We start from the raw sequence: 25,389 nt of genomic DNA on the forward strand, positions 1-25,389 counted from the left end.
ATACAGACCATTGCATGCCAGGAATGGCTTGCATGAAGAGAGAGAATCTCCAAAGACTCTTGCTTTTAGGCACAATATTTTAAATGAGTTGGTGGGTTGAGGCAAAGGCATTGGTGAAAAGTCTCACTCTTATTTACATTGTATTGTGCATCAATGATATGAAGAGAAGTACTTTAGGACTTCTATATGAATATATGGATAAAATTGGCGAGACCTTGCCTCGCAACAGCTTTTTGCCCCAAGATACGTAAGTTTTTGTTTAACTTTTACACATGTAATTATTTGGTATAAATGACTCCTTGATGATTGATCATTATTCTAACTTCTAAGTCTTTAACTTATGTTATCTATGATCTATTATCCTTTGCTTGGAAGGTTTGATGAGATTCGTGTAGTATGGAATGCACGATGAAATTGGTTCCATTAACCAATCCATGTTGTCGCACATATCCTGCATCCCCTTTGGCGCAGCAAGGAGTAGTTTACTAGCGAGAAGTTAAGAGGGCTTCATGGAGTACATGAGGCGCCTCAAAAGGAATGATATAGATATGATGAGGAGAGTAGAGAATATCTATTGGTATTCTGCGATCATTCTCTTCATTTTGACCACCCACGGCTAGGCTTCGAGAGACACAGCTTCAGCTTGTCTCTTAGTGAGAGAAATACGACAATTGTGCTCCTACTTTGGTATGTGACTGGTGACTTTTATATTTTGAATCTTGATTATCTAATCCATTATGCAACCTAGGTAACAGATTCTATAATCTATTGCCAACTTAAATGTTGATTTTGCGACTTACATATTAGCAATTGCCAATTCCTTAACCTCAATCTCTTAAATTTGAATAGAAACGCATTGCCATTTAGCTCCTCTCGTAAGATTGTAGTTCAGAGCCCGTTGAGAGGAACTGGAGCATATGGGCCCTCTACCACACCAAAAAGAGTAACAAGCTCATAACTGCCCAACTGAAGCGTTTAGTGTTTTACCATTGCAATCTCCAGCTTCTTGGGAGGACCGCTCTGTTCCCTGAGCCTTCACAAGTAAATTGGTAATAATTAGTATTATATATATAATTAACTTTTTAACCTTGAGTCCTTGACACTTGACATTGCTAATTTGCTTGGAAGTTGAATTGTAAATTGTGATATGTATAAACATTGAACATATTGAATCTCCTCTCATATTATATATCTTTACTCGTTCACCTTTACATGTGAATGTTGACAAGGTTGATATAAAGAAGGTACGTGACATTCCACAGATACCACAAGAGAAGCAGGATATCTACTCCATGCTCTATGAAAAGCTATTGGCACCAATGCATAAGACTCGTGCACAGAGAAGGGATAGAGTGAGAGTCACACATGGTTATGCATCACAGGCAAAGTCTGAGCCAGAGTCTGGGGATGAGGCTTAAACCGCTTCATCAACTTCTTGATCAAGGTTCTCAGAGTCGGACGAGGAGATGGTGTATAGATTCTCAGAGTCTAGATGAGTCATAAGTCATGACTCGTGATATACAGTAGTCAATTTAGCAGTGCAGAGTCCAAACTACAGTTGCCAGTTGTTAATTGATACTGATACTTATAGTCTCACTAGACTTTGGAGTTTTGACAGATTATTCACATGATATAGTTACATGTATCATTGTATTATTATGCATCTTGATTCTTGTTTCATTGTTCTTGATGTCAATCTTCACTGCTCTTTAGATCATAGATTATTCATGAGTCATAAATTCTAATTCATTTTGTTGCCTTAAGTTTTGAAAATTAAGTCTTAATTGTGTTAAGTTGTCTTAGGTTTGAACCATTGAGTCCTCAGCCTTGACTCCTTAATCTTCACTCATGAGTCGTGACATATGTAATGAATCATGATTTCAATCATATGACATCAAGACTTAAAGTTTTGCATGAAAGTTGGGTACATGTTGTTATAGACATTGCTATATTTACATACCCACATAATACTGTATTTATTTTAGCGTACAATTTGAAAAGTTGTTTTCCCATTTTCAAAATTTGGCCAAAACTCCAAAACTCTGGTGTCGCAACGCGTAGGGTTAAAGATTACTACAAGGGTTTAGCAAGAAGAATGTATGGGGGTTCAAGAGCTTAGACTCCGGAGATGGTAGAGATAAGAGAAGGGTTGAATGTTTCAAGCTAAGTTCTTGAAGATAAGAGACAGCATGGTGAAGGTAGATTTAGGGAGAGGAGTAAGCAGAAAAGAAGGGGTTTGAAGAAATTGAAGACATAGAAAAATACTCGAAAAAAAGAATTAGAAAATGTAAAAAAATACTAACAGAGATGAAGCCTATCAATTTCTTTCACCATTATGAAAAGATATAACTCTAATAGACAAAAACATCTATAAAATAATACCTTCCTCTATGCTGCTCAGATCACCAATCTGATGCTTCTATTGGCTCCGAAAGTGGGGTAAAATACTAGCACACCTGACTAGAATTCTACCAGATCGCTCCTTCATCTCCCCCTTCGGAGTGTTGTTCACTGTCTGAAAACAGCGATCGCGCATCGCACGATTTCGTCAATCTCTCTTTTTACATAAAATCCTCTCAAATTGGCTAAAAGCTACATGCTTTCTTTTACATGTCATCCTAATCTAGAAGTTGTCTATAGTTTTATGGATTTTTACAAGAGATAATATCTAGAATATCAAAAATTCGCTAAAAACTTGTTGCAAAAAATCTAATATTTTGAACCATGGATACTAACACTAATGCCTAAAGTGGCATTGGCTCTCTAAATCTAAAAGGAAGCCACACTCTAGATTTTTTTACACGGTGTCCACGTAGCGGCACGACATCCATCCCCTCCTAACCTGCACATCCTCTGACATGTGCCAAAGTCTTACGGATTTGCAATGTCATAAGAAGTATCTTCTCCCATGTCAATGTTTTCATCTTTTGCCTCTTCTTTTTCCTCTATGTCTCCATACTCTTGAATTATATTCAAGTCTTCTAACTCATATGTTGAACTTTCTCTTCGTTTGAAGAGCTTGATTCTTTTTCCAGCTATGGGTATCTTTATGCTAGTCCCATCCAATTCAACCAATGAATATGTGGCATTGTCATGAATGACCTTTACTATATACGGGTCAAACCAACGCTTTACTATCTTCCTAGAAGCACTGTATTGATTGTCTAGGCTGCTATCATAGACAAGCACCCAATCATTTTCTTAAATTGCTCTTGGCCGAAGTCGATGTCGCTTATCAAATATTCTTTTGTTATTTAGTCTTGTTGTCTTTAGCTTCTCAATAGCTGCTTGAACATCTTCAAGCCTTCTTTCTAGCTACCATATGCGCAAAGTTAGCAACTCTTCTCTATCGATGCCTTCCTCCCAAGGTAGAAGACTCTGTGAGAATAGATTCTTCAATTGGCATAATTGGTCGTTGTCCATGCATAAGTTCAGCTTGCATATAGCCAATCACTGAACTGTGAGTAGTCCGGTCAGACCATAATACAAAAGGTAGTATTTTAGGCCATTCTTTGATCTTTCCTCTACAAGACTTTGCTAGAGCTTTGAGAATAAGTTGATGACCTCTCTCTCTTTCCATTGCCTTCAGGATTATAGATTGATGTCAAAGCCAACTTGATACCCAATTGAGCAAAGAAGTTACGTGCCTCATCAGCATCCAACTCTCCTCTATCTTCAGTTGCTTTACCCACACAATCACAACACATATTCAAGCAAAAAACGACAAACATCTTGAGTGGTCTTGGTTCTTAAGGCTTTGCCTTCAACTTAATTGGTTAGATCCTCTCTTGCAAGCACTAAATATCGCATATTCCGTATTCTTGTAGGCATGGTTACAATATCAATAATCCATCTATAATGTATAGACAAGGGATAAGTTGGTTGTAACCCATCTCAATGCTTGACCATAGAATACATTTGACACACATAACAGGTTTCAACAAAATGTGCTATGTCCCGATACATGTTTTGCCACAATATTTTTCTTTGACTTTACTAAAGGTTCCCCATATGCCTCTATGGCCAGCCCACAAGCTTTCATGAAATTCCTTCATTACCTCTTCCTGCAATCTTTTGTTACCTAAAACTCGGACAGGCGCTCCTTTCTTCTTCTTTGTGTGCTTCCATAGATGTCCTTCTTTATAAAAAAAGCCATAAGCTTTCCCCTTGATATGCTTGAACTCTTCATCAGTCCAAGTCTCCTTTTTCATTGTGCTCAAATATTGGCCAATCTTCAACCAATCTTCTTCAAGGAAATGAACTAGAACTTGAGCAATGCAATGAGCATACTGGCTTCTAGTTGACCACCCTATTGTTTTCAGCTTTGGACCAGTATATGCAGTAACTGAAAATGTATTTTTAGCAGCCATGGAATGAAATTCAGGAAGTATAATTCTTCAACTTCATCTTCTTCCATCAGCTCTTCTTCATTGCCATATCTTGCACGTGATAGCATGTCAGCAACTGGATTCGTCTTTCTTGCAATATGCTTTAATTCGGGGTTGAGAGATTTAATATATACAATCCATCTTAGCATAGCAATGTCGGGTGTAGAGCAGTGGGCAATCATGCCCAAGAGTGAAAGACAATCAATTTCTACCACTACGGAAGCACCTGTAAAGTATTCACAATCACAACCTTCATGCTGCTACAACTCCCCATAATTCCCTTTTTACTTGTGCATACCTTCTTTAACATTCATTGAGAACTTTTACTCCAAAACGAATTGTATACATGTTACCTTCAAGATCCTCTTGGCCAACAGCTCATCCTATCCCAATGAGACTTGTATCCACAGTAAGGATGATAGGTTGACCATTTGAATAATCAGCCCTTTTGAGAGAGGGGGTTGAAATTAACAACTTCTTTAATTTACGCATAGTGAGAGTATGCTCATTACCCCAACAGAATCTTTGGCCTTTTCTTAATAATTGATAAAGATTTTCAGCTACATGAGCAAAATGTGGTGTCCATATGAGATAGAATACGCATGCGCCAAGAAATCTTTTTACTTCTGAAATATTTGTGCATTTTTCTTGCATTCTACTGATGGCATCTATCTTGATTGGCAAAGGTTTGCATCCATAGGGGCCACATAGATGACCGACCACTAGGACTTCTTCTATTCCAAAAATCGACTTAGCTCCAAAAAGGGTAAGATATACCTCTTCTAGCCTTGTTAAAATCCTATCATAATCATGAATATGGTTAACTAGAAATGTCCTGCAACCATCTTCGTCAAGCTCCTCATTCTCTTCATTGACTTTACATCCCTTAATAGGTACATCATCAAGAAATAGAAGAGTAAGTTGTGGAATAAAGTCCCTTAAGACTTTGTGCATGGCATTCATCATATAGGCTATGGAGTTTGTTGCACCTTGTGGTAGAGTGCACATGCGGACCAATCCAAGAGGTGTCTTCATTATGGTAATGTCTCGGCTTTCTAATGAAAGCTGAAATTAGTTATATCTTGAATATAGGTCGCCCATAGAATAAATTGCTCTACCTACAAAAGCTTCAATAAATTCGTCAACAATTGGACCCGAACCAACATTTCGGATTGTGGCACAAATAACAGGCTGTAGATCTTGAATGAATCGTAAAGATCCATTTTTCTTCGGCACGGTAAACCATCAGTTTGAGTAAGGTGCTGAAGAAGGTTCCAAAATCTTCATTCTAATCTTCTCATTTAGAAGTTTCAATAATTTGGGCAAATGCACCTTTGAAACAGGAATAGGCTTGAGATTCCAAGGCACATGTGGGATCGTAAAAATAACCATAAGAGCCACAATATTTGGATCTACACAACCTATTTCACTTAGCTAAAATGCAAAAGCTTTTCCATGTTTCATTAGCATTTGCATAAAAGAGCATTTGTTACCTGGCGAAAGAAAAGAATTTTCACCTATTTTGAGCTCTTTTATACTTTCAGATGTGAACTTGTGACCAATGTTGAATCGATCACGAAGACTTGGCTGATTTGCTGCCCTATCAGCCAGCCCTTCGCTTTCAGAAGACGTGGGACTGCCACAGGCTTGACTTTCTTATCCACTGTCTTGTATTTTGTCTCCACTTGCACTTCAGCCTTGTTGAGTAAACCAATGTTTTCCTACTCAACAAATTCTTGAATTGTTTGATAAAAATCCGATGTACATACTTCTATGGATTGATTTTCAGCCTGATTTTCTATATGAGCAGCTGCATATATTTCAGTCAATGTGTCAATAGTAATCAGTCCAAAAAAAATGCCCGAAATATCTTCATTTTCAACCATCATCATGTCATAAGTTTTCAGCTCCCTTTTTACATGACATAAGTATTTTCTTTCAGCTTTAGTCATGGCTGGAAGAGACTTATAACAACCCATACTATTGGCTGTACATACATACAAATTTGCTAGAGAGAGTTTCTGTAGCATGAGGAGATTCAATCTTTTTACATGACGCACTTCCATAGCCTCCTTTTATAGCAATGCAACCCGAAAACCCTTGAATTCTCGGGCATTAGGAGGCACAGGATAATCACGCAGTCGATCTCTGTTTCGATTATGGTTAACATATACAGTAAAAAATTCGGCATCTCGTTCATTATCCTTGCTTCGGATTCAAACGTAAGAAGAACCATCATCAAGAGCTTTTGTTTCCAAGCAGACTTCAGAAATGTAAGATTGCCCAAGAATGATAGGGTAACTACAAGAGTCTTAAACAAAAAATTGTAAATTGTCTTTTATGTCTCCAATAGTTACCTGCACATTAGGACATGCAGCATATAACTCTCCACAAGAGTTGCTTGCAGCTCTCATTCGCCAACCTGGATCAACATCTATGGACAATCCACCACTTTCACAGAGACTCCTTGCCATGACATTTATCTCCGAGCCATGGTCTAAGAGTGCAATACATGGTGTTTCTTTTTCTCCAATTTTGACGACTATCTCTGTTGTTGCTCTTGCCCAATGCGTACGGGAGTAGTGACTGCTTGGAATGAACCGAGCCTCTTCCTTCTCATGCATGTGCTGTAGACGACCTTCTTGAGAGGTGGGCTGCCCAACTAGTTTGGACCAGCCGACCATTACATTTTCAGTTTCACTTCTTTAATTTTTGCATTCATGCTTTCTTTATCTTTAGCTTCAATTGCTGCAATTAATTTTTTAACTACTTCAAGTCGAATTCCTTGTGAGATCAGCTTCTCTTCATCCTGCACAAAAACTCGAAGAACTTGCAAAAAAGCATGCACTGTTTCTTCAACTTCATCACCAACATATTGCCTTTTCCTTTTGATTACATTAATAATTACATCATGGAATTCACGTTTGGCAATTCCAAGAATTTCGCCTAAGGTGAATTCAATTTTGAATTCCTAGAATTTGTTCTTCTAAAACTCGTTTGAGATCAGTTGCAGATTCTATGTCAGACTGCAATTTATAGCCTAGCTACTTGCCTTTCTTCTTTCCTTCGGTCTTCTTTGTTTGTGGCACATCTTCCATCTCTTAATCTGGGATTATATTTTCAGCAAGCTTTGGTTGTTTAGGTGTTCTTCTAGTTAGCCGTTTCGGAGGGCCAGAAGAGGAAGGCCCTGATTCATCTTCTCTTCTTCTCTTTTCTTCAATCAAGACTTCTTTATGATTGACGTCAGTCAAATGTGCAAAGGCGGAAAAAAAATCTATCGGTTCTTTCCAACCAGTTATTCCTCAAATGCATTGATTGGCATTAGCCAAATCTTCTTTAGCTGCTTTACCATGTTCCATTTGATCTAGTGCCTACATCCATACTTTAGATTACACATTAGCTTTACATGCTTTCAAACTTGATTTAATTGGCTCAATTTGCAGCCCATAGGTAGCTACATCAATTGCTGCATAGGCATTCTTTACAGCTAAATCTTCTAATCTTTTCTTCATTCCACCATTGCCAAAATTTGGCTCCAATGTAAAACCAGTTTCAGCTACATGAATTTTTTTGTCTTTGCAAAAGACGAGCTTCTGTGCTTTAACCTCACGGAAGGCAAAACACTCCCTCTTGTCATGTTGTTGGCTGTCACACCAAATACAGCGCCTCTTAAAGCCTTCTCTCATGGGTCTTTGAGTTGATGAACGTCCTCGTTCTTCAACTTTGACATCCAACTTCTCCACCTTGGAACTAATTTCTGTAAGATTCAAATGAAAGTCACGCATACATTTAATGAGTTCATCCATGACATTATTTTTAGAAGAAACAGAAAAAGAAAGAGTTGGTTGATTAGTCAAAGGAATAGGGGATTTTGAAGATGGAACAAGCTCCATCAATGGAGTTGTTGAAGTTGAAGTAGAGCCCAATCTTAGTCGAATCCGCTCTCTTCGAGCAATCGTGTTAACTGCATTAGTAACATCTGTCCATGCAGTCTTGACTTTTAATTGATTAGGTAGGTTCTTCTAGGCCAGCAAGCTTCTCTTGCAAAATGGAATCTGCAGCCTTAAGGAATAATTCAATCTTCTGACCTTTCATACTTTATAGGTCTTCAGCATCAAGTTATCCAAATTTACTTTTAAATTCATGGTATAAAGCTGTTGTTTGTTGGGTTTCTCAACCCAATCAATAAAACTTTTCTTCGTCATTAGGCCAGAGTCTTCTAAGAAGAATTCTTCGCGTAGGGCTTTCTTGAATACAGCTGAATCCGCATCTTGCTGAAAAAGACCATGGATTCTCTCTTGAAGACCATGCTTGACTAATTTCGTAAAATAGCGACTCCATGCATGTTGTGATACACCAAAGAAAAGCATTTTTTCAACATACAAGCGAATAAAAACAAAGACATTTTAACCATTAAATTGTTTTTATTCCCGTCCAACTTCCTCTAGGGCCTTAATAGATGTGGAATCAATCTTCTCTTCGTCTTGCCTTTGTTATTGTTGTTGTAACATTTGGATTTGTTGTTGCTGAGTCTGCTGCAGTATGCGCACCAATTGTTATAGAGTATCTCTTGAAAAATCGTCCTTCTTGGAAATTCTCTTACACCGACTTTCACGTCGGGTTCACCAATGTCGCAGCGCGTAGGATTGAAGGTCACCACAGGGGTTTAGTAAGAGAAAAATATATGGGGGTTCAAGAGCTTAGACTCCGGAGATGGTAGAGATAAAAGAAGGGTTGAAAGTTTCAAGCTAAGTTCTTGAAGATAAGAGACAGCAGGGTGAAGGTAGATTAAGGGAGAGGAGTAAACGGAAGAGAAGGGGTTTGAAGAAATTGAATACGTAAAAGAATACTCAAAAAAAGAATTAGAAAATGTAAAAGAATACTAACAGAGATGAAGCCTGTCAGTTTCTTTTAACATTATGAGAAGTGTAACCGGCCTATTCACTGGGAAGGGCGGTAGTGTACAACCAAAATAAATAAATGCTTTCACCCAATTTAACAATCGCCCACTTTACCTGAACTTAAAGACACAAAATTAAGAAGACATACAGGAAGCTAGAATGCTCCGGTTGCAAGACATGCACCTTGTTGGCCCCTAAGTTAGGCGCCCCTTGCGGTATTTCTTTATTTTTAGAAAGAGAGAAATTACAATGAGCTGTCTTTCACCAATTCTGGGTGAAATTTGGCAACATAACAGTACAATTACTGACCCAAAACAAGCTGGCCAGGAGGGGAAACTCTGCCCAAGTCTAAAACTTCTGGTTGAAGTGCAGAATTGACCATTTCAGCCTGCTGAATTTACTGGTTCAGACCTGTTTTGATACCTGTTTACAACTCATACTGTTCCCTATACTATTCAGCCCACTGTAATTACTGGTTCAGACCTGTTCTGAAACCTGTTTTCAGTTCATACTGCTCCCTGCACTGTCCTGCATCATCTGGGCCAAGTGCCCCTTGACTCTGACATCAATTGGGCTCCGAATTAACCTCTGAACAATCCAAAAACAGTACTGATTCAGTGCTGTTTCAGACACTTACTTGGTGAGGTTACCACCCTCACCTGTCCCTGCTGGGACAGCATACAACTGCTCCTGCTCCTGGAGAAAGGAGGCTCTTGCCTCATGCAAAAACAGCATATTCCCACACAGCTGTACCTGAATCAAAAGAAAGGCCCTTGATTCTACAACATAACCATACTGTCAGGGAGAGAAAGAGAGAGAGTAGGAAGCAAGCTCAAGCCTCTGTGCATCATAGGCAAGGTAGACCAGCTCTCCATCTGCAGGAAATCTCCCTTTCACAAAAAATGAGTCCCCCATGCATTGAAACTCGTTTTTGTGCTGCCCTCTCTCCCTCTTTTGGGAATTTATCCCCAAATTGTGACACATGGCATACATGTAACAATTTTCCCGTTTAAACCTTTCGGTCTAAAATTCTCCATCCTCAATGCAGAATTTGACCTCGGCACAGACCAAAAGATTGATCCTCCTGCAAAAACGAAGATAATGACGCGAACTGATTCTGAGGTCCAAAAATAGTAACTCCCTAAATTTTAGGAGTTGCTTCCATTGCATCCCACTAGTCTTCTGACCATCTTTGCAGACTATGGCTACATCCAGATTTGCAATGTAGCTCAACTGAAAGTGAATTTCCACTGATGACCCCACATGGACTAATTTCTTGCAGATTTGTCCATCTTCACTTTGAACTAGTCTCTTCTAGGCTAGTTTTTCAACACACTTGTCCATATACACTTTCACAAGTCTCTTCCAGGCTTGTCAATCTACAGTGCCATCAGTCTCTTCCAGACTTGTACTGGACCTTAACTGTCCAGTCTTGAATCACTAGACATTCCTGTCCGTTTCACATACTGGCCATGCAACTCAGGCATTTAGATTTCAAAAGGGATCCTTCCAAAAAGAAAAACCAAATAAAGTATGTAATAAAGAAATCAACAAAAAGGTAATAGTTGTCACAATCTTGTGACATACCTCCCTCTCGAAATCGCAAACGTCCTCGTTTGCATGAATGTTATACATGCTTCCAGCTAACCCAGTGAACTTACACCTGACAGCACATGTACAACACATACATGCTATCAGTCAACATTGTGTACTGAACACACTGTTAACACATGTATGTTCTAACTATGAAACATGGCAAACTATCATCATGTGACTCCACATCACTGTTTCCAGATATAGTGGCCGGTACACCACAATGATATTCCCATAGTGGCAAATTCTCATTTGATGAGTCCACATCACCCTGACTAGAGATCTAGTGGCCGGTACATCAAAATGATATCCCCACTAAGACAATTCACAAAATACATGCCCGATCGAGTAATCATTGTTACAACATGTATTCAATTCAATAGAAGTAAAAACTGTATTCTTGCAAGCAATACTTACTTCTTAAGCATTGAGAAAACCATATGGACACAATAAGTGTTTACCTGTACAAAATCTGTTTCTGTACATAATTTCTTTCTTAAGCAATTGTCACTTTGACAATCTATTTCAGCTTAGAGATACAAGGGGTTAAGGTAGGTTGCAAGCGAAATGCTTCAAGATAAAGTTCCAACACATTAGGTGACTCTGCAAGTTCACCTTCATCCATCCACTTAGCATCTATACCTGGATAGTTCTTGAACTTAACCAAATACCTTCTAGCAACCTTGCCTTTCACTTTCCTTTCCTTGTGTGCCAGTACCTGTTCTGGAACAAGAATTTCATCAAGTTCCTCAACTTCGGGCTGTTCCTCAACTGGCATATCTTATGGCACATCACCCATATAAGGTCTAAGAAGACTTACATGGAAAGCATTATGAATCTTCCAATTGTCAAGCAATTTCAGCCTATAGCTGACATCATTAATCTTCTCTGTTACTTGAAAAGGCCCATAGTATCGCATACTAAGTTTACTGAAAAGACTTTCCTTGCCTTTCCGCTTCTTTAAGCGTGCCTTTTCAAACCGCAACAGTACCCAATCACCAAGTGAAAATATCAATTCATGACGGTGATGATCAGCAGCTTTCTTTTGCTTTGCCTGAGTCCTTTCAAGGGCATGCTTAACTTTCTGATACATTTCACCTATACTCTGCACATACTGATCTGCCTGAAAGATCTTATCCTTTGTATACAAAATGGGAGGAACCTTTTTACCACCTTCAACAATTTCAAAAGGGGCTTTGCCTGTTGACGAATGCACAATATTATTGTATGCATACTCGACCAAAGGCAAATACTGCTCCCACTTTGACTTGTGCTCTAACACATAGCACTTAAGCAGATCCAAGACAGTAGAATTTGCCTCTTCTGACTGTCCATCAGTCTGTGGATGAAATGACGATGAGAACTTAAGCGTTGTGCCCATGTTCTCAAATATGCCTCTCCAGAATAGACTTGTCATCCGTGGATCACGGTCACTGACAATAGACTGTGGCATACCATGATACTTGAAGACATTGCACATAAACAAACGTGCCATCTGATCCGGTTTCATCTTCTTCCTGACAGGAATGAAATGAGCCTGTTTGCTAAACCTGCAAATAATAGTCCATATCCCATCATTTCCTGTCTGTGTCCTTGGAAGATCAAAGATAAAATCCATAGCTATGCTTTCCCATAGTTTATCTGGAATAGACAATGGCTGTAAAAGCCCTGGTGCTTTTTGCCTATCACACTTGATCTTCTGGCAAATCAAACACTGCCGCACAAAAGCATCCACATCTCTTCTCAAAGTAGGCCAATAAAAGAATGTCTCTACTGCTTTGACTGTTGCATCAATACCACGATGCCCTGCATACGGTGAAGAATGACTCTCTGTCATAACTTTCCGTCTCAATGGCATAGTCACACATAGTCTACCATGCATCAACATGAAACCATCCTTGAGAAGATAATGCTCATGATGCTGTCCATTGACAAGCTGATCAAAGATCCTTGCAAAATCTTCATCATCAGCATACTGTTCCTTCATATCATCAAGCTCATGATGATAAGGAATTGACACAGCTGAAATTTGTGGCTTCCTTGACAAAGCATCAGCCACAACATTCTTTTTGCCTTCCACATGCATAATCTGAAAATTGAACATTGACAAAAAGTTTGCCCAACGCATATGCTTTTCTAACAGCTTAGTCTGAGTTAAGAAATAATGCAATGTCTGATGATCTGTCTGGACAACAAAATCTGCCCCAAGTAGGTAGTGTTTCCAACAAGAAAGCGCATGAATCACAACCAGCAATTCTTTCTCATAGACCTGCATAGTCTTCTCTTGCCCTCGCAAGATTCTGCTTTCATAAGCCACTACCCGGCCATCTTGCATTAACACTGCACCAATGCTATTGCCACAGGCATCACATTGGACAACAAATGACTTCCTAAGATCTAGCAGAACGATCACTAGACTAGAAGTCATCTTTTCTTTAAGAAAATTAAAAGCTGAAATCTCTTTCTATGTCCACTAGAAAGAGTCTCCTTTCTTCTGCAAAGCATGTAAAGGTGAAGCAATCTTTGCAAAATTGCGAATAAATCTCCTGTAGTAAGAACACAAACCCAAGAAGCTTCGAACATCATGGACAGTCTTCAAATCTGGCCATGTTCTAATTGCTTCAACCTTAGCAGGATCCATTCAGACACCATCCTTTGACACTATGTGCCCCAGGAACTGGATTTCTTCCAAGAAGAACTCACTCTTCTTGCCATTGATAAGCAACCTATTACTGCAAAGCTCATCAAAGACTGCTTTCAAGTGTTCTCTAAGCTCCTGTTCATTCTTTGAAAAGACAATCATGTCATCAAAGAATGTATCAACAAACTGTCTGTATGGACGAAAAATCTTGTCCATCATTCAATTAAACATAGCAGGAGCATTTGTAAGTCCAAATGGCATTACCAAGAACTCATAGAGACCAAACGTGGTCCTAAATGCAATCTTATGCACATCCTCTTGCTTAATCCTGATTTGATGGTATCCACTCTTCAAATCTATCCTGCTGAAAATTGACGCTCCTTCCAAACGATCAAGGATGACGTCAATTCTTGGAATGGGGAACCTGTTCTTGATGGTACTCTTCTTCAATGCACGATAATCTATGCACATGCGCCAAGAGCCATCCTTCTTCTGCACTAAGAGCACTGGTGAGCAAAAGGGAGATGAACTTGGCCGAATCAGCCCTTTTTCTAACAGCTCATTCACCTGGCTCAATATCTCTTTCTGTTGGGCTGCACTAACCCTATACGGAGGTCTATTTGGTAGGCTACTGCCTGGCACCAAATCTATCGCATGATCCTCAGACCTCTCTGGTGGCAACTGTGATGGTAATGAGTCAGAAAAACAATCACTGAACTGAGACAAGGAAGCAGACCTGTCTCTATTCAACATAGAGAGATTTGACTCATCATTATCCTTGACATCACGTGCAAAATCCAAATATGCAGAAAGATGATTCTTTATTACAAATGTAATGGCAGAAGCCCATACAACAGGTACAGACTCTCCTTTAAGCTTCACATCAAGCACATGAGTCTTTCCCCTATGTTCCAAAGTCCGTGTCTTGTTAAAGGCATCCAACACACCATGCTTTCTGAATATCCATGGCATTCCCAACAAGACATCACAGCCTTCAAGTGGCATGATATAAAATTCTTCTGCATCAACATAAGACTATATATGAAGACGCAGCTTTCCAAGAATGGGTGTCACAGACTCTGAGTGGCCAGGACATACCAACCCTGCCTCTGCTGTGTAACCCATCTCATCTGCTCTGATGCCCAAAGTAGAAGCCAACTCGGGTGAGATAAAGTTTGCCTTAGCTCCAGTATCAAAGAAAATAAGTACATGTTGATCCCTAACTTTACCCCAAGCTCTAGAAAGCTCATTAGCATCTGAGTGTGGCTTGTCTCCAAGCATATCTGGTACTAAACCTGCTGAAGGTTTGGGCTTCTTTCCTTTCCTGTCCTCTTTATCATCATCAGCTGGTCTCTTATTCTTGTCCGTACAGTTAGACGCAATATGACCAGTCTGCTCACAGATAAAACACTTCCTCTCAGCCATTAAAGCCTTTCTCTCTTCAAGAGACTTGCGCACAAAAGGTTTCTTCTGGTCCTTTGGCTGCTATCCAAAGAACTTGGCTGGATTTTTCTTGAACTGCCAAGGTTTACTTGTGCTTTGAGAAATCTGAGAAACTGTTTACCAAATGGCTTCTTTGCTGAAAATTTTCCAGATTTGTCATGTTTAATGCTGCCCCAAAACCACTTGACTGTCCCAACAATAATGCATTTCCTGTGGTAGCATTCTCAATTAACCGAGTCAAAGTGGTGACCTTTGTCTTTGTACAATAATTCCGGAGTTCCTTGGACAACCCGCAGCAATATTTCTCTATCTGCTCGGTCAATGACACAACCCTATAAGAAGTGACTGGAAGCAAAGCCTTCCAAAACTTCTTATTATAGTCTTCCAGATCCTTGCATTTAGATGCATCCAAATTGTGCCAAGCTGACATAACATCAATCTCAAATTCATTGGTCAACCAAGCAGAAGCAAATACTTGCTTAAAGTAAGTCCAAGTGGCAGGAGCCTGTCCTTGCATCAACAGTGTACTCCACCACTGACTAGCATTGTCCTTAAGAAAAGTGGCAGCTTTCCGGACCTTAAAAGGCTCTGTAAAGTTCCCTCCTACAAATGCGGCATCAAACTGCTGTAAGAAAGAAAGAGCCTTAGTCCTATCTTCAAATCCCCGAAAGATATCAAACTGTACGGCTACACCACCTTCCTTGTATGGCTTTGGCTTCTCATGAGCCATCAAAGGGTCCATAGGATATGCCTATAACATAGGAACACTAACAAGTGGCATGGGAGTTGGCGGACCACTGACTACAGGGCTTGTAGACGCAATACTTGCTTGCTGATTTTGATAACCAGCCATACCAAAAGTGCCCTGTGCCCAAACACTGTTCCTGGTACATAAATCTGATTTCCAGGCGCATAACCAGCCATACTCTGAAATACAGATCCACCTCCAAAGTACCCAGGATGTACAGACGTTGGTGGGAAAACCTGTGGTAAAGCCTCAAAACTGCTTCCCTGTCCATTTAGGCCAACATTTGGCTGCTATAAAGTGGCGAGCTGAACTGGCAATGCCTGTGTAACTAGCGTTTCCGCCACCTGTTCCTGGACAATCGGAACCAATCTTGGAGTCTCCATTGACTCCGCAAGCTGCCTTGGTGTTTCCACTAAATCTGCAGCATGCTTACCCTTATCCTGGACCTCTACTGGATCCGAAATCTTTGCGGATTGCCCAACTTGCTGTAAAGGAAGAGAGGGCTGCAAAAATGCCAAAAACCTTGGATTCTGCATCACTTGAGTAACATACTCACAGCAGCAACTAACTGAGTCTTGAAAATGTCTTCATCCATAGAAGAAGCCGTATGAACTTGTGGCTCAACCATAACAGGAGGAGTAACAAACTGTGGAGGTCTAGAAGACTCTCCCACCTCATGAACAACAGGGATCTCCTGTGATGAAAACGCTTCCTCTCTGGTGTCTTCCTTTCTATCAGCCATAATGCACAATTCTGTGTCTACACCCAAACAAACCCTGGCTCACTCTTTAGGGAAAAAGTTATTCAAATCCCGGCAATGGAACCATGTAACCGGCCTATTCACTGGGAAGGGCGGTAGTGTACAACCAAAATAAATAAATGCTTTCACCCAATTTAACAGTCGCCCACTTTACCTGAACTTAAAGACACAGAATCAAGAAGACATACAGGAAGCTAGAATGCTCCTGTTGCAACACATACACCTTGTTGGCCCCTAAGTTAGGCGCCCCTTGCAGTATTTCTTTATTTTTAGAAAGAGAGAAATTACAATGAGCTGTCTTTCACCAATTCTAGGTGAAATTTGGCAACATAACAGTACAATTGCTGACCCAAAACAAGCTGGCCAGGAGGGGAAACTCTGCCCAAGTCTAAAACTTCTGGTTGAAGTGCAGAATTGACCATTTCAGCCTGCTGTATCTACTGGTTCAGACCTGTTCTGACACCTGTTTACAACTCATACTGTTCCCTGTACTGTTCAGCCCACTGTAATTACTGGTTCAGACCTGTTCTGAAACCTGTTTTCAGTTCATACTGCTCCCTGCACTGTCATGCATCATCTGGGCCAAGTGCCCCTTGACTCTGACATCAATTGGGCTTCGAATTAACCTCTGAACAATCCAAAAACAGTACTGATTCAGTGCTGTTTCAGACACTTACTTGGTGAGGTTACCACCCTCACCTGTCCCTGCTGGGACAGCATACAACTGCTCCTGTTCTTGGAGAAAGGAGGCTCTTGCCTCATGCAAAAACAGCATATTCCCACATAGCTGTACCTGAATCAAAAGAAAAGCCCTTGATTCTGCAGCATAAACATACTGTCAGGGAGAGAAAGAGAGAGAGTAGGAAGCAAGCTCAAGCCTCTGTGCATCATAGACAAGGTAGACCAGCTCTCAAGAGCTCTCCATCTACAGCAATCCATCTCCCTTTCATAAAAAATGAGCCCCCCATGCATTGAAACTCGTTTTTGTGCTGCCCTCTCTCTCTCTCTTTTGGGAATTTATGCCCAAATTGTGACACATAGCATACATGTAACAATTTTCCTGTTTAAACCTTTCGGTCTAAAATTCTCCATCCTCGGTGTAGAATTTGACCTTGGCACAGACCAAAAGATTGATCCTCATGCAAAAACGAAGATAATGACGCGAACTGATTCTGAGGTCCAAAAATAGTAACTCCCTAAATTTTAGGAGTTGCTTCCATTGCATCCCACTAGTCTTCTAACCATCTTTGCAGACTATGGCTACATCCAGATTTGCAATGTAGCTCAACTGAAAGTGAATTTCCACTGATAACCCCACATGGACTAATCTCTTGCAGATTTGTCCATCTTCACTTTGAACTAGTCTCTTCCAGGCTAGTTTTTCAACACACTTGTCCATATACACTTTCACAAGTCTCTTCCAGGCTTGTCAATCTACAGTGCCATCAGTCTCTTCCAGACTTGTACTGGACCTTAACTGTCCAGTCTTGACTCACTAGACATTCCTGTCCAAATAAAGTATGTAATAAAGAAATCAACAAAAAGGTAATAGTTGTCACAGTCTTGTAACAGAGAATATATAACTCTAATAGACAAAAACGTCCATAAAATAATACCTTCCTCTATGCTGCTCAGATCGCCAATCTGATGCTTCCATTGGCTCCGAAAGGGGAGATAAAATACCAGCGCACCTAGCTAGAATTCTACCAAATCACTCATTCTTCATCTTCCTCTTCGGAGTGTTATTCACTACCTAAAAATAGCGATCGCGCGTCACGCGATTTCGTCAATCTCTCTTTTTACATAAAATCCTCTCAATTTGACTGAAAGCTACATGCTTTCTTATACATATCATCCTAATCTAGAAGTTGTCTATAGTTTTATGGATCTTTACAAGAGATAATATCTCGAATATCAAAAATTGACTAAAAACTTGTTCAAAAAAATCCAATATTTTGAACCATGGATACTAACACTAATGCCTAAAGTGGCATTGGCTCTCTAAATCTAAAAGGAAGCCACACTCTAGATTTTTTTACACGGTGTGCGCGTAGTGGCACGACACCGGTTTTCCTCGTTTCTAGTTCCCCTGTTTCCAAAACTCCCTCGTGCTATGTTGGTATCACAGCCACCTTAAGCCTCGAGCCTCAAGTCACCTCGTTGTCGTTGACTCCACCTACCAAGAAAGAGAAGAAGAGGAAGAAGCTTGCTGCTCTGCTTTCTATGTTGCCTCAACCACAGCCGCTTGCTACCTACCAACACCTCCAGCCTGATCTGCCACCGACTGTTGCCAATTGCGCCCTACTCTACAACATCATCCATGGAGTTAACCAGTCTCTTGTTACAAGAGAAACAAACTCGAAAGAATATGGCTATGAGATCAAGTGATGTACTTTCAAGGTATAAAGGCAAAGGCAAAAGGTAAGCAACAAGGGTAAAATCAGCCCAAAGCTAATGTAGGACAGCTATCTGACAAGACTGCCCAAGACATAGACAAGGGGAAGAAAAAGGGTAAATGCCACTACGACAATAAACTCGGCCACTACATAGATGACTGGAGAAAGAGGTTAGCAAAGGGAAAAATGACTCCACTTTAGCTGTCCAAGAAACATCAACCACTCGGTCTTCGAATGGTGATGCTTCAACCAATTTTGTTGAGGAGGATTATGCATTTCTCACTTGCAATTATGATACTTCTATGGCTGATTCAGCATTTAATGTCGTTGAAACACATCACACATGGTATTTTGACTGGGGACATCCATGCATATCACTTCTCGGAAGTGTTGGTTCACATCTACGCAATCAGCCCCTGCAGGGAAGAGACTTTCTTGTGCAAACAGCTCTACTTATGATGTTTGTGGCATTGGTACGATTGTGATCACTGCTACAGATGGATCAGATTTTCCACTTATGGATGTATTATTTGTGCCTAAGATTACCTAAATCTTCTTTCAGTTTCAGCTTTTAATAAGCAAGACTTTCAGGTCATCTTTGAAAGTTGGTGGGGACCTTCAACTAGTGAAGGATGCATTTCACTCTAATAAAGTGAGGAGTGGCTGTAATTTCCTTGTGTTTGGCCAAGTAATTTCATTTTAATTTCATCTTATTCGGAACCTTTCAAGCAATGAAGGATTCATTCACTCCAATGGAACCTTGTGTTTGGCCAACTGCCACTCTATGTAGTGCTTGGGATGCTACTTCTGTGTGAGTGAGAAAGGACTGTATCAGTGTAAAAGCACATATAAATTTGAATGTTATTTTTGCAACCTTTTACTTGCACATGATAATTAATTTCAAGAGCATGGTCTCATATTGTTTGGTGTTGATAAAATTTAAATGGGTTTGAGGCATGCACTAAGATTCATACAATCTCCAGACAGCACATAATTCATATCCTTTCCCAATATCAGCAACAAGCTACAAACCTGGAGTAAAGCACAAGAATCCCTGTCCACGTTGTGAACCACACCATGTAAAAGCACATCATTGATTTAGCATGCAATAAAGAAAACAGGTGCGTAACATACAGAAGAGGAGGAAGAAACGGGAATCGATGTTTCAGTAGACTGTCTGGCATTCTCCTCATCCTGCAACATTGTAGCAAGGTAGGCATCATCATCCTGCATAAACACGGCCAACACAAAGCCCAACTAAAACCTCCACAAATGTTCACAAGGAAACAAATTGTGCATCATGAGCCTGTAAACATATGAATAGTGCTTATGTAGCCAGACAGGCCCTGCTGTCATTTGTGCACATGCAATCACAGGTAAGATCCCAGCACCTGCCAGAATATGATCTAAATACATTTTTGCTGATTTTGCAAGTGCAATAGCATTCTCCACTGATAACATCAGATGCTCACATATGCAAAGTAGGACATCACAAGATGTGCTGCACATGATTGATTTTTAATGGACTTGTTGATTTCCATTAGCTCCTGCCTTAAAAATGTTATTGAGGAATCGAATAATCTTACATTGAAACCAGCTTCTGAACTCAACTCATCTTGTAAAATTTTTGCCAACATTGCATCATGTTCTATCTGCCTTGCCTTTTGTGACTCTTGATCATCCTCTAAGCATATACTCTTCGGGGACTCTAAAGCATCAACATCAATGGGCCTTGAGGTCCCTGCACCTGCAGAAAGATGTTTGCTCCTCATTGATCTTTGACTTCTAGTTGGAATTAAGACTCTAGATCGTTGGGCACTTCTAGCTGAGTCATTAATTGATGATGCTTTTCGTTTTGATGCCGCTCTTCCCTGTCCCTGTTCTGAGGAAGAGACCCCTAGCAGTTGACCAGCAGTGACAAATCCAGGCCCTGCAACATCTCCAATGACGTCTTGTTGTTTTGAAGGCACCCCCTCTCTAGCTGATGAAGAAGCACATGAATGTTCCTGTTCAAATCGTGTACCCAAAAAGAACGAACTAGACTCTGCTTGACCAGAAAACCCACCTGACACATTTTGTACCAAGCTAGTCTTTCCAAGGTTATCTTCAGCACAGCCTGGGTTATCTTTCAGCATGCAAGCTCTGGATCTTAGCCCATTTCTTGAGCATTTAGTACTGGATGCCAAGTCTATCTCAACCTTTAAATGAGATTTGCAAGGATCATCAGAGATAACCTGTATTGGTGCATGTGTGTTGCTTGTAAGTAGTGTTTTCTGGTGCTCAGGTGATTCCAAAACTCTTGTTTCCAAATTTTCCCCTTCTGGCAGTGACCCCTCTGTTCTAGATTCTTTAAATGCTGGTCTTTCTGCATTCCGTGATGCACTCTGCTGTGCAGAATTCTCAGCCTCCAAGTCAACCACATTTCTGTTTTGGAACTGCATACCTGATCTCTTAACTTTCCTGATACCTGATTTTGATGAATATCTCGGGGTTCTTTTGTAAGTCAAGAGCTGTGTCATTTCTCTCTTCTTTGTTAGAAAGTTCTACATGTCAGGTGCTATACTTTGGAGATTATAAAGCTGACAGAAACTTCACACAAATGGACATCAGCAAGTCTGCAAAATACATGAGACAATCTACAGGTTAGAAATAGAGATCCAGTTTCTCTAATATTCTGAATGTTCTTAACAAGTGTTTTATGCCTTTGTGGTTTTATGTCTGAGATTTGCAGCATCTGTTTACAAAAGATCTTATGCTGGTGAGCCAGTCAAATATATGCAAAATAGAGCCCAACAATATCTAACTCCAATCAGAACCTCATACTTGCCAGGAGTAGAAGTTAAATTCGCTCATTATAGTCCAGCTTACAAGACAACGTTGTTGCAGAAGTGGTCAATCACAGTCTGCAAATCTCTGCATGAATTAAGATTACAAGTTCCAGTTTCTTCCCATCGTCAATGTTTCCAATAAGCTAGTGTATTCCTAACATATCTGCAGGGTCTACTATGTTTCCTTGTTTACTTCTTATGTTCTGGATAGGTTTCATAATCTTTTCCCAGCATCTTCAAGGAGTTCCAAAACATAAGAGTGGGCTCCAAGTCTTTCCTTGCTTGTCTGTCCATTCACTCATCTATATAGTCAATTTAGTTTCTTCAACTGGTGATATTCCCCACCTGAGGTGCTTGGTGCAAGTAGTCGTAGTCTGCTTGGAGGGTATTATTGAAGTTGATGATAGTCCTTGACTAGGTACAGTGTAATGTGTTATGGATCCCCCTTGGACTCGATCTCAAGCATCATCCTGTCAGAGTGCAGCGGTGCGGAAGTGTAGGACAGAGAGAGAGAACGCAGGGAGAGAAGAGAGAGAAAGAGACAGTGGAAGATGAAGATCTGCTGTATAAAGTGTGCTGAATACAAAGATATGCAGATATATACACAGGCGCAATGCGCTGGACTGCGTGTCTCCACCTCGACGATGCAACCTGTTGTTCACCTCGAAGTCCGCTACAATCTGCACTGTCTCCTGTCTGAAATCTGCGAACAAAGACAGAATCTGCGCGTGCCACCGGTCAGTAATCTGCGAGCAGAGAAGTGTGGGAGATTGTTGGAGATGTCGGCTATTTATGGCCAGAAAACTGGGCGAAAACAGGGCGCCAGAAAACAGCCGACTGCCTAAACAGGTCGGACTGCCACGTGGCAGTCCGACTATGCAGTCCGACTGCACACTGCTGTACCTGTCCAACTGGTCACTGCTGCTCCTGTCCGACTGCACCTGCCCTGCTGCTCCTGATTAGGCTGTGATCTCTAACACCCCCTCTCAAAGCCTGGGCAGGGCAAAAGCCTGAGGAATCTGGAATGTCGCCGAAGTAGAGCTTGGGGAAGTGCCTTTGTAAACAAATCCGCAATATTGTCCTCCGTCTTGCAATATTCCACAGTGATGGTATCATCCAGAAGCTTTTCTCTGATGAAGTGGTACTGGATCTCTATATGCTTCGTCTGGGCATGAAAAACAGGGTTCCGTGCCAAGGCAATGCAACTCTCATTGTCACATTGCAGCAAAGTAGGACGACTCTGGGGGCACCCAAGCTCCTCCAATAATCTCTGAAGCCACACAGCCTCACGTGGGGGAAGACGCGGCCCGATACTCCGCCTCAGTAGACGAAAGGGCTACCGTGGGCTGCTTCTTGCTACTCCATGAGATAACACCTGCACCCAAGGTAAAACAGTAACCTGTAGTAGACCGCCTGTGGTCCACATCACCAGCCCAATCCGAGTCACTCCAACCTGCAAGTACAAGATCTGAACCATCTGTCCCTGCGGGATAATGAATCCCTAAATCAGACGTCCCCCTCAAATACCGAAGTATCCTCTGAGCAGCCTGCCAATGCACCGTCTTAGGTTCACTCATGAACCCTGCCAAGAGCCCAACAGCAAAACAAAGATCAACCCGAGTGTTGAGAAGTCAAATCAAGGACCCAATCAACTGACAATAGCGGGAAGCATCCGCCATAGGAGAAGCTGAATGGGAAGTGGCCTTCCAGTTCGGATCCATAGGAGTAGAAAGGGTCCGACAATCCTCCATCTCAAAAGACACCAAGAGCTCCTGTACATATCTCTGTTGAGAGATGAAGATCCCCCTCTGAGACTGATAAATCTCATGGCCCAAAAAGAAATGGAGTAGACCCAAGTCCGTCATCTCGAACGTCCGATGTAAAGCTGACTTCGTCTCTTGGACATGTTGTGCATCATCACCTGTGACAATCAAATCATCAACATACAACACAAAAAACACACAACCATCCTCGGAAGTGTGAACATAAAGCTGTGGATCGGCCTTGGAACGCCGATATCCCAACTGAGACTGGAGGAACGAATCAATCTTCTCATTCCATGCACGAGGAGCCTACTTGAGGCCATACAAGGCCTTCTTCAACCTGTAGACTTTCCCATCTGAGAATCCAAAGCCAGGAGGCTGCTCAACATAGATCTCCTCCTTCAAATCACCATTGAGGAAGGCCGACTTCACATCCAACTAGTAAACAGGCCATCTCCTATGGCCAACCAAGGCAAGAACAGCTCTAATGGTCGCCATACGAGCTGTGGGGGCAAAAGTATCATGACAATCAATCCCTGGTCGCTGTGCAAAACCTTTAGCAACAAGGCGAGCCTTGTGCTTATCCAAAGAACCATCGCTAAGGTATCTGGTCTTGAAGACCCACTTGACACCAATCACCTTCTTATTCAGAGGGCGGGGCACGAGTGACCAAGTGCCATTCCTCTCAATAGACTCCAACTCGGCTTCCATAGCTTTCTTCCATGGTGCGACCTGTAAAGCTTCCTTCACGGAGGTGGGCTCTCGATCCTGCATAACACGGGTCATCAAACAATAGTTAGAGCAAACAAGCTCCGTAGAATGTGCCTGGTGCCGCCGTGACCGCCACGGACCATCCTGCGGTCCCCACTCCTCAGGAACCCCCTCGATCCCTAAATCACGGAGTGTGTCACGGGCCCATCGAGGAGGAGGCCGAACCTCCCCTCGTCTCTCTCCATCAGCTGAAGACTCTGGAATATCCACCGGTGGTAACTCCTCAGGGGTGTCCGGTGGAACAGTAGACTCTGTGTCAGAAACAGAATCATAATCAAAAGGCACGAGCTCCAATGGAACTGTAGCAGGAGCCCAACTCTCCCCTGGATCTCCAAGAACGGAATGCTCCTCACCCACTGATATAGCCGGAACCTCCACAAACCGCACATCGTGACTAGTGTACACATCCCGCTTGACGGGATCATACAACCGATAGCCTTGAGACTGGGAGCTGTAGCCAACAAATACCTGTCTTTGGAAAACTGCTTCAAATTTATCACGGTGAGCCTTGGGAATGTGAACATAAGCATCACACCCAAAGACCCTAAAGTAAGAAACATCTGGCTTAGTCCCAAAGTAAGCCTCAAACGGGGTCATCCCATCAACGGCCGAAGTGGGGGATCGATTAAGGATTTGAACTGCAGTAGCCACAGCCTCGGCCCACAGAACCTAAGGGATCTGTCGGTGCTCCATCATGGTGTGCGCCATCTCGATCACACTGCGGTTTTTCCGTTCAAGAATGCCATTTTCTTGAGTGTTGGTATTGGCAAACTCTTGGTGAATACCTTTATCTGCACAAAACCGAGCAAACTCATTAGAAACAAATTCACTGCCCTTGTCGGATCGCAAGGTCTTCAACTTCCGGCCCGATCGGTTCTCCTCAAAGAGAAGCCAATCCTTAAAGTGTGAGAAAGCTTCTGACTTTAATGCCAAAAAATAGGCCCATATCATCCTGCTGTAGTCATCTACGATCAGCATGAAGTACGAGCTCCCACGCAAGGACTCATTCCTCATAGGGCCACATAGATCGGTAGATACAAGCTCCATCGGTGAAGAAGACCGCCGCAAAGCTGTGTGGGGAACGGCATCCCTATGTTGCTTCCCCCGAATGCAGGAGACACATGGCTGCTGGCTCACCACTATATCCGGCAACCCTC

General features: G+C 41.5%; 1 protein-coding gene across 8 annotated transcripts in view; it reads right to left on the reverse strand.

Annotated features, from left to right (window-relative positions):
- The window catches only part of LOC148012202 (RING/U-box superfamily protein), a 60,989-nt gene that overhangs the window by 11,112 nt on the left and 24,488 nt on the right, over positions 1–25,389 (reverse strand). For 6 of the 8 annotated variants that reach the window (XM_087669487.1, XM_087669486.1, XM_087669484.1 and 3 more), the window contains 2 exons: positions 20,457–21,485; positions 20,005–20,097 (listed from right to left, as the gene is read on the reverse strand). In XM_087669487.1, the coding sequence (XP_087525613.1) occupies positions 20,005–20,097; positions 20,457–21,389 (1,026 nt within the window). In that variant the 5' untranslated portion in view covers positions 21,390–21,485. The remainder of the gene's footprint in view (positions 1–20,004; positions 20,098–20,456; positions 21,486–25,389) is intronic. The other 2 variants (XM_087669490.1, XM_087669489.1) reach the window with 2 other exon arrangements.

This window comes from Lygodium microphyllum, chromosome 27, assembly GCF_053477565.2.
Source record: "Lygodium microphyllum isolate KBCC chromosome 27, Lygodium_microphyllum_v1.1.10, whole genome shotgun sequence".
In the NCBI taxonomy this organism is placed as follows: Eukaryota; Viridiplantae; Streptophyta; class Polypodiopsida; order Schizaeales; family Lygodiaceae; genus Lygodium; species Lygodium microphyllum.